The sequence below is a fragment of the Neomonachus schauinslandi genome, chromosome 12, assembly GCF_002201575.2.
Source record: "Neomonachus schauinslandi chromosome 12, ASM220157v2, whole genome shotgun sequence".
In the NCBI taxonomy this organism is placed as follows: domain Eukaryota; kingdom Metazoa; phylum Chordata; class Mammalia; order Carnivora; family Phocidae; genus Neomonachus; species Neomonachus schauinslandi.
The window spans coordinates 93,927,781-93,936,982 of NC_058414.1; the positions used below are offsets into that span (position 1 = coordinate 93,927,781).

At 53.3% G+C, this 9,202-nt stretch overlaps 1 protein-coding gene across 2 annotated transcripts in view; it reads right to left on the reverse strand.

The window, feature by feature from the left end:
* The window catches only part of TRPV6 (transient receptor potential cation channel subfamily V member 6), a 14,658-nt gene extending 5,696 nt beyond the window's left edge, over window positions 1–8,962 (reverse strand). The window contains exons 1-4 of one of the 2 annotated variants that reach the window (XM_021692955.2): window positions 8,564–8,962; window positions 1,225–1,322; window positions 953–1,075; window positions 225–362 (exon numbers count right to left, since the gene is read on the reverse strand). In XM_021692955.2, the coding sequence (XP_021548630.1) occupies window positions 225–362; window positions 953–1,075; window positions 1,225–1,322; window positions 8,564–8,691 (487 nt within the window). In that variant the 5' untranslated portion in view covers window positions 8,692–8,962. Of the gene's footprint in view, window positions 1–224; window positions 363–952; window positions 1,076–1,224; window positions 1,323–8,563 lie in introns of those variants that run through there. The other variant, XM_044920140.1, reaches the window with a different exon arrangement.
* Window positions 8,963–9,202: the final 240 nt, after the last annotated feature.

Sequence of the window (9,202 nt, forward strand, 5' to 3'; positions counted from 1 at the left end):
CTCCTTGCCCCCCACGTCTCAGCTCTGGGCTTGGTGACACTTGTCAGCAGAACCGGAGGCAGGGATGGAGCAAGCACCGTGGGGAGAACCGGCTCTGGCCTTAAGCCCTGTAAGGCCTGACCCCTTCCAGCTTTCCCAGGGCCAGAGCCCGCCTCAGCCCCCCTGCCTTTGCTCTTGCCCGCCTCCCCGCGCCCCCTTCCTCCCAGCCCTGGCCCTGCTCCCACCGAAGTAGATGAGGTTGCGGGGGCTGCGGCGGAAAGCTGTGCCTGTAGCTCTTGCAGAGACGCTGGCGCCGTGGGCAAGCAGGGCTCGCACCAAGTTCACGTTCTGGTTCACGATGGCTATGTGCAGTGCAGTCTGACCTGGCCCAGAGACAGCTCTCAGTCACGGGGTGTGGCCCCAGGATCCTGCAGGGGTCCCTCCCTTATCTACACCCTGTGCTGCTCACCAGGGCAGCCCGAGGTGGGGAGCAGGGGAGGAGGCCCTGGGCTGGCAGGGTCCCCGGGGAAGCCAGCTGCTCCCTTCTCTTCCTGCTCTAGGCCCCTTGCATCTCAGGGGGCTGGTGCTCTAATGGTGTGCAGTGAGGATGATGAGGAAAAAGGGAGATGGAGAGGGCGCCTGGGTGGCTCAGTCGTTAAGCGTCTGCCTTCGGCTCAGGTCATGATCCCAGGGTCCTGGGATCAAGTCCCACATCGGGCTTCCCGCTCTGCGGGAAGCCTGCTTCTCCCTCTCCCACTCCCCCTGCTTGTGTTCCTGCTCTCGCTATGTCTCTCTCTGTTAAATAAATAAAATCTTTAAAAAAAAAAAAGGGGGGGGGAGATGGAGAGAAGCATGGAAACTAGGGGTCTCAGATGCCCTCTTTGGGTTTCCCCAAATTATCCGCCACAGAGACTGACTTGAAATATCCAGCAGGTCACCCCTTCCCTCCATCCTGGGCCCCTCGGCCCCTCACCCTCATACAGCTCAGATGTCATGGGCTCGAAGACCAGCTCGGGAGCGGCCTCCATCAGCACTATGGCGGCCTCCAGGTTGTCATAGAGGGCTGCTACGTGCAGTGCCGTCTCCCCCATGGCTCCTGGCATTGACAGAAAGAAGAGTCATATGGCCTCTCTGGACTTGGGGGATGGTGACAATAGGGACTTGGCGGCCCACAGCTGAAGGTGCTGGGCTATCCCGGGAGCCACGTGTGTGGGTCTGGCAGGTGCGGAGGGCTCTGCCTCTTACCTCTCTGGTGCACCTCACACGCCTCGTACTTGAGTAGCTTGTTGAGAGCCTGGACATTGTTCTCCTTGGCAGCTAGAAGGAGAGGAGACTCCCAGATCCTACAAGGGAAAGGGATCAGAAAGGTGGCAACGGTGAGCATGCCCAGTTGTGCAATGAGGGGTGATGTCTTGGCTCCGTCACATACAAACATGTGCACCTCAGCGGCATTGAACTTGATCCAGGGAAGTGAGGCCATCGGGTGCAAAGGGCTGTCTGATTTTTTTTCTTGACCAGTTAGTTAACCCAAACCAACTATTCCCCCTTTCTGCTTGTGGAGGAGAGCATCAGCACTGGTTTCCTATCCCCTGGGTGCTGGGACCAGAATGAGTGTGAACTTGTCATCTATGCATATCGAGCATGGAGGGGAGGAGTTTTACGTAAGTATTCATTCACCTCCTGACCTACTGACCTCTGGAGCAACCCTGTTTAGCTTCACTAAGTGCCCTGTGATTACCCCCCAAGATAAGCCTTGTTTTCATGGACTAAGGGTACAAGGAACTCCCCCCTCGTATTTGTGAAGGAAGTCAACATGCAGAGGCTAGCAGATTTCCTCCAGTGGTGTGATGCTCTCCTTTCTAGACCTTCTCAGCAAAGCCTCTTGATCCTGGCACTTTCCTCCTGACAACAGCCTCCTCAGAGCTCCATCACAAAGCAACAGTGGATCCTTTTTGTTCTGACCCCTAAGTCAGAGTATACTCTCTTCCTACTTCCTGTCTGCTTCTCCCTTGTTTTAGGCGCCCCCCCCCAAAAAAAAATCATTTTCTCTGACTCACCGGATCCTCTCTTGAGTTTTATTCCTACAATGAACTAAAAACCTAGATTATAATCACAACTTAGCCCAACTAAGACCCATGGGGCCCCCTTTATTCAATTTCTCTCTTGGCCCAAAGCCATGGTCTTTCTACGGGAGCTAAATGAAATAACCCCATTGAGCCATAGATGGCCCACTATGTGAATGGGAGCTCACACACTGAAGGACTGGTGGCAGGAAATCAACTCCAAGAGCTGGGATTGGGGCGGCGGGGGGGGGGGGGGCGGTCAGGAGAGGAGGAATGAGCACAAGACTCACATCTCCCCAAATGTGGGCCCCAGCTCCCCACCCCCCATGCCACGTGGGCAGCCACCAGGCCCTGTCACTTCAACATTCAGTGTTCTCTCCCCACCCAATCCCTACCTCCTTGTCCCTGCTGACCCTCATCAGTTCATGTCTTCATTCGCTATTCTGCCCCTCGTTAGCAAAATAGTCCAACTACGGTTTCCCTGTGCCCTATTTACCCCCGGCCCATCTTTCTCCATGCTGCCAAGGTGCCCCCTCTAAATGGCAGTACCAACGTGGCGTAGGAAAGTCCGCCCTCAAATGCCCACAGAAAAGGAATACAGAGGTCCTTTCTAGACTCTGTGCACCCGCCTTTCCGTTCTCTCCTCCTCCCATTCACTCCCTATGCCTGATGCTCTGGCCTCACCACCCCCGAACACCCTAGTCTCCCAATGACTGCCGCACGCTCCTTCCACCTGGAACCCAGCGCCTCAATCTCATCCTGTTCATTGTCTGTTCTGAGACCCCAGTGCCTAGGACTGTGCTCCGCTTGTGGTAGACACTGTCCCACGATCTGCAGAATGAATGAATTTGTAGCAGTGCCAGAAGGTAGTTTGGCTTTTACTGCCCCTCCTTATTATCCCCATTGGCCACCCCTGAAGCCAACCTCAGGCAAACATATAATCTAAGTAAAAACCAGTATGCTTGATATATAAACACAGCTGCAAAGAAAATTTTCTACACCCCCTTCACCACCACCGCCGCCGCCTTTCCGACAATTTGCCCAAACCCCTCCTCTATAAATATTCAAGAGCCAGCTCTATTCCCCAACACACACATGCACGCACACGCACCGTCCCCAGGAAGTTTTCCATACTATCCTCCGGCCCTTTATTTTTGCATCTTTCACTGTGTGTTGTGATTATACTGTCTCTTCCTCTATACTAGGGGTGCTTAAGGGCAGAGGTCAGTCACTTTCTCATCTTTATATCCTTTCTCTGCCCTCCTTCAATTAGCTTCTGGCTTTATGCCCTATTTGGACTAAAGTTAACGGCAAAGTTAGAATGGATCCAAGGGGGCTTCTTACCCAAGTGCAGAATTCTGCTCCCTGCTCCCTAAGATATGAGTGGGGAGGCTAGTTGGTAGCCTGCCTACAGACACCCCTTTTGGTCCTTACACATCTCCGAAGCCCACAAATGTCCCCCACAAGCCTCCATTCCTACGTGCTCTTTTTCTTGCCTTGCTGACTGCCCTAGTGACCTGGGGAATGAGGAGTCACTGTCCGTCTGGGCTTGCCAAATAAATATGCAGATGCTCCATTAGATTTTAATTTTAGATATGCAAGCAATAATTTTTTAATATAACTATGTTCCACGTGATATTTGGGACGTACTTACACTAACACCTTATTCACCATTTATATGAAATTCAGATTTAACTCCGTGTCCTGTACTTTATCTGGCAACCCCAGTCAGACTACACTCTGGGTGAAGAATCACCTTATGACCCAACCCAGCAAAGTGTGTAGAGAACTGGTCTCTTCTGGGTGGCAAACTCCAGAATCCAGTAAAAAAGGGGGCAGCATATGTATGAATGGTTCTGAGGGGGATCAGAGAAATTGCTTGTAATAGCATCAGGGGGCCACCAGGGGACAGCAGAGAAAGCCCTCGGTCACGTTCTTGGCAGGCTGACCCCCCAAAACCTGACTACTCTTGGGACCCATAAAAAAGGCACAAGAGCAGACTCATCCAAAGATCCCTGTGCCTGAGATACGAGCGCCTTCTACCATAGCAACCCAGCACAGAAGTTTAGATCTGGAGCAAAATCTATGCATCTTCACCAGGTCTCTGCCACACACCTCCCTAGGGCAGGAAGAGGAGGAGATACTGATAAAAAAAAAATGTTCTGGTTTGAATGGTTAAATTATACTCGTTCTCTTCCAGGGGAAAATTTTACTTCATTTAGTAGAATACTTAACATTACTGCCAGAATCTCTGATTCACAAATGGTGGTTTGGAGCTGTGGGTCTCAACCAGGGGTGAGCCCCTTTCCCCTCCCCCAAGGAATTCAGCAATGTCCAGAGACATTTTTGGTTGTCACAATGGGGGTGGGGTGGAGGGGTGCTCCTGGCATCCGGTGGGTAGAGGTCAGGGATGCTACTGAGAAGCATCTTACACAGGGCAGTCTCCTGTAACAAAGAATTATTCTGTCCAACATGTCCATCCTGCCAAGGTAGGGAAACTCTGAGCTACAGGCAGAATTATTCATAAACCATCTTTTTAAAAAGAGGATTCTTCACATTAAAAATAATGAGAAATTCCCTATGTGTGTTTTCTTACAAATGGTTAAATATTTAGCTAGGAGAGAAATGAAAAGATAAAGCCTTTTAAGCACTCACTGATTAAGTAGCAAAAAGAAATCACAAAGAAAATCTGAAATTATAGCACTGTGGATGTAGAATGTTTTATTTCGCTGATCATTAATTATAAAAACGAGTGGTTTAGTTTAATGTTAAACTGGTAGAAATTGTACTACAAACCCTTGCCCATTTTTTTGACAGTACATAAATCCCTGTCCTTCCCCCTGAAATTCCCTCTGGGCCACCACATGAGCATCTCTCCCTTCCTTTCTCCCTGTTCCCTGCACTCTGTCCTCTCCTCTCCTCCTCCTTCTGACGGATGTGTACATGTCTATGTGCGCACGAGCAAAGTTTTCTATTTGGTTGCTGGAAACAAGACAGAATCCAGAGTGCCTGGGAGGAGAATTCAAATCAGAATTTTAGAGCTAGGAAGTTGCTAGAAACTGGTCTATCTGTTCACATCCCAGATGGAGAAAGAGGACTGGAGTCCCGAGGTGACCTGTCTAAACAAGTCAGAGGCAGAGGCAGAGCTGGGACCGGGACCCCCTTTGGCCATTTCTCTGTCCCTGTTCTCTGGATTGATCGGGCTTTGGAGAGGGCTGAGAGGCACAGGGGGTTGTGTCCGTGGGCACCCCTTCAGACAAGCGTACCATGTGGGAAGGAGAGGGCACACGCAAGGCAGGAGCTCAGTGTACAGCCGCCCAGGTGGATCCAGCTCTGAGAGCAGAGGTGCCCAGCCCCTCGAACTCCTGCCAACATTGGGTGTTGCCTTTTGACTCCCGTGGTTGTTTTCATCACAATAAATCCCATTTGTTAAGTGTGCTTTTCAGCTTCCAAAGCAGCATCTTCCTTATTACCCCTCTTGCTCCTTACAGTCCTGTCACACAGGCTGAATGATTCTTTCATTTTTCAGAAAAGGAAACTGAGGCAGCACAACCAAATTGCTGCGAGGAGATCACACAGAGTTAAAAGCAGAATGCTTGGCCAAGAACCTAGCCTCGGGCTCTCACCACTCAATTATGTGGTTCTTCTAGTTTTATGGCTCTTTCCAATCTTTCTCAGGGGGAGGGGGTCAGCCCAGAACCGTGACCACAGATGCAGGAAAGAGCAGTCCTGTGTGGGGAGGAGGCATGCACTGGCCGCTTGTGGGCCACTTCCCCCTAGCTCGAGCTCTTGGCGACTGGATGAGGAAGCCCAAGCTCAGGGGGAAAGTGGTTTTTTGCAGACTTGGAGTCGGGCCGTCCTTCTCAGGGCTGCAGCTCTAGCCCACGTGCCCGCAAGCATGCATCTGCGTGTATTTACTGAGGCGTGGAGTCCCAACAGACTGGAGAGCCCCAGAGCTTACTTCTCCCAGACACATCACTTCACATGTATTTATACAGGTATCTATCCAAACAGAGAAGAACTTCCAGTGATCATCACTGCCTTCCCACCGTCTAGAGGGAGGGAGAAGGTGCCAGCAACAGGGTCGGGTGTGAGCCTCTGGCTGCTGGCCAGCATACCCCACACAGGGCAGAAGCAGATACCACAGCATCCTCCTCTGTGGCCCACGGCACTTGCTTATACCCTTCTTGGTGAGGACACTCCCCAGGCTCCCTTGTCACCCAAGCAGATACATACTGGTGTGTTTTGCCTGAGAGAATGCGAGCTCCTCGAGAGCAGGGATGTTGCGTTCATTTTCTGCAAATCTAACAGAGTGCTTTATGCTCATTAAGTAGTTAATACATTGAATCTCAGGAAATAAGACAATTTGAGGTCCAGGGAGAGAGGAAGAAGAAATGGGAGAAAGGTATCGTTCAGCTTGGGTCTGACAATGTGGATTTAAGCAGAGGTGGTAGCGAGACTAAGACCCAAGACACATCTGCTAGAGAGGGAGAGGGATGCTGGGTTCCTGATCATCCTGGAGAGACCATAAAGCCTGCCCCTCTCACTGGACCATGCTCCACACCCCTGGATTCCCCCACCCCACCCAGAGGCCCCCTCTGAGCTGTTGGCACGAATTCTGACTTCATCCCTTGCTCACTCTGGGTCTGCCTTGTTCCCCAGGGGATAACATGCCAAGCCTCCCATAGGTTTGGGGTTATAGAAGGTGAGGTAGGTGCTCGTCACGTTGTTTGCTGCTTTCTGCCATCAGCCCACCTCCTCGCCCGTCAGTTCTGTCCTCACTTACACAGTCCTCTATTTATCTAGTTGCCTGCAAGTCTTCCCTAAGGCTGGCTCACTGCTCAGCCTAGGACGCTTCCCTTTCCGGCCATTTCAGTTTCCTTCCTGGGAGGGCCCACCGAGTGGGGAGTCAGTACCCCAGGCTCTGCGGGAGAAGGAGAGGGCTAAGACACTGTGGAAGCAGGCAGGGAGATCAGGAAAGGAGGGGATCCCTCCAAGTGGCGACATCAGGCCTTCCTGGACCAAGGCTGCTAGAGCAGGCCCCCTCGATGGTCTAGAGAAGAGACAGGGGCAGAGAAGACTAGTGGAAGCAGCCAGGCTGTGGTCCTTCACTCGGTCTTTGCTTTGTTGGCACACACAGCAGCTCTGCCGCCCCTTCCAAGCCCCAGGCCTTTCTGTGCTCTGTGTCTGGCTCCCCCAGCCCCGGGGTCCTGAGTGGGAAGGGAGGAGTAGAACCAGGGATGGCCTATTCTCCAACAACAGTGCCATTCTGTGCCTAAAGATGTCATCAGCCAAACATGCGCTCAGCCCTTACTCTCCCAGGCCCGGGGAGAGAGAAGTGGGTGGCTGGTGTTGAGAGTCGGGGAAGCCAGCACTCAGAAAGGAGCACGCCCCCAGCCCAGAATCCTGGGGCAAAGAGAGAAGAAACACAGGCACTCCCATCAGGCTCGGGCAGGCCTCTGCTCTCGGAGATGGAGAAAGACCCTCAGGTACAAAATCCTTGGGCTTTCCTCTATGAATTGTACGTATTATCTGCCTTGGTAGGGACCCCGGAAACGCCCCGACAGGAGCACTTCCTGCTACCGTGCCAGGTCCTGGGTGGGGAGGCCCATGGAGTCTTCCGAGAGGACATCTCCTGCGCGGAAGGCCTCAAGCTTTCCCCTCTCCTCTCTTCTCCTCTCCCTCGGGGGGGGGGGGGGGGACATCAGAGTTCAGGGACGTTTTCAGGGGCTGGAAGCAACAAGTACAATATCCTTGGGGCTCAAACTTTAGAGCCTCCTCTCCCATTCCTCGGCCTGAATGAGAGAGTGGGTGAGCACTGGTAACGTGGCCAGGCATCCACACCCCTCCCCCCAGTGGAGAGTCATGAACCCCAGGGCTGGGTCCCAGCTTTGTTCGGCTCCATGTCCGCCCAGTGCCCGGCATTCAGCAGGGCCCTGGGCAATGGCTGATGATGGTGATAATGCACAGGAAAGACAACTGCAGCGCACTTTGTCGTCTGTGGCTCCTAGTGTCTGTAGTTCCTTCCTGCCTCATTCATTCACTCCCGTATGCGTCCATGTATGTGTTACATGTGTCTGCAGGAAAGACTGCTCTAGGGGCAGGGAGTAGAGATACCGGGCATTGTCCTGACCCACCAGCACCTCTGGGGTGGTGTTTCTGTGATGCCATAATCTTTTCAAGGCCCAGCAAGGTGGCTGGCCTTTAGGGAAGTGCAAGAGGCTTGCATAATTGAATTGGATCTTAAAGATAGTAGGCACCTGTGTGGGTTCCAGCCCCCTCCGCTTCCACCAGGCATCCTGGGGAGCTAGTCCCACAGGCCAAGACCTTTGAGGCAAAATAATCCCAAGGAGCCAGGCCTGGAAGCACAGTCTGTTCAAACAGAGGTGCCAAACAAAGACTGGGGGAGGGGGGAGGAGGAGTGGGGAGGGGAAAAGGGGTGGGGAAGGGAGAAAGAGGGGGAGCTGGGAGGGCGTGAGGGGCATGCCTGGGGGGTGCAGGGGAAGCAGATTGAAGCTTACCTCTTCTGCTGCTGCAGGTTCTGCTCATCTCGGCTCTGAGCCCATGACTCCTGTCTCTGGAACCATCTACAGAATTTTCTCCACAGGCAGAGAATGAGCCCCTTCTCTTTGGGCAGCGGCAACCCCATAGAGTGTAGGGCCGGCTCCTTGGGGGGCTGAGGCCGAGGCCAGACTCCGACAGAACTCAGCCTTGGGGCCACATCAGCCCCCCCAAGGGCTGGCCTGCCCTCTCCCTGTAGGGGTCCCGTCTCCTAGTCTCCTACCTCTCGGGGTCCCTGCGGAGTCTCCCTGAGGAGCCAGAGCGGGACTGCAGAGGGCTCTGAGGTTCTTACACTTGGCAGAGCTGGGACTCCCTCCTGCTGGCTCCTCCTCAGGAGCTCCTCCTGGGAGTGAGCAGGACCTGTGCAGACACTCCCTCCCTCCTCCCAAATTACCTGAGATTTAAAGAGACAGGCCAGCAGACCGGCCTTCAAGCTGCAGCCTGGCTTTAACTCCTTCCCCACCTGGGTCTCTCTCCCTGCCCCAGGGGCCAGTCCAGGAAGGGGAGGCCTTCAAAGAGTTGAGGCGTCTCCCTTGGACTTTGGGACACCTGGTGACCTTTTATAGAAAGACCTGGACAAGTCAGACTAGCCTGACTGA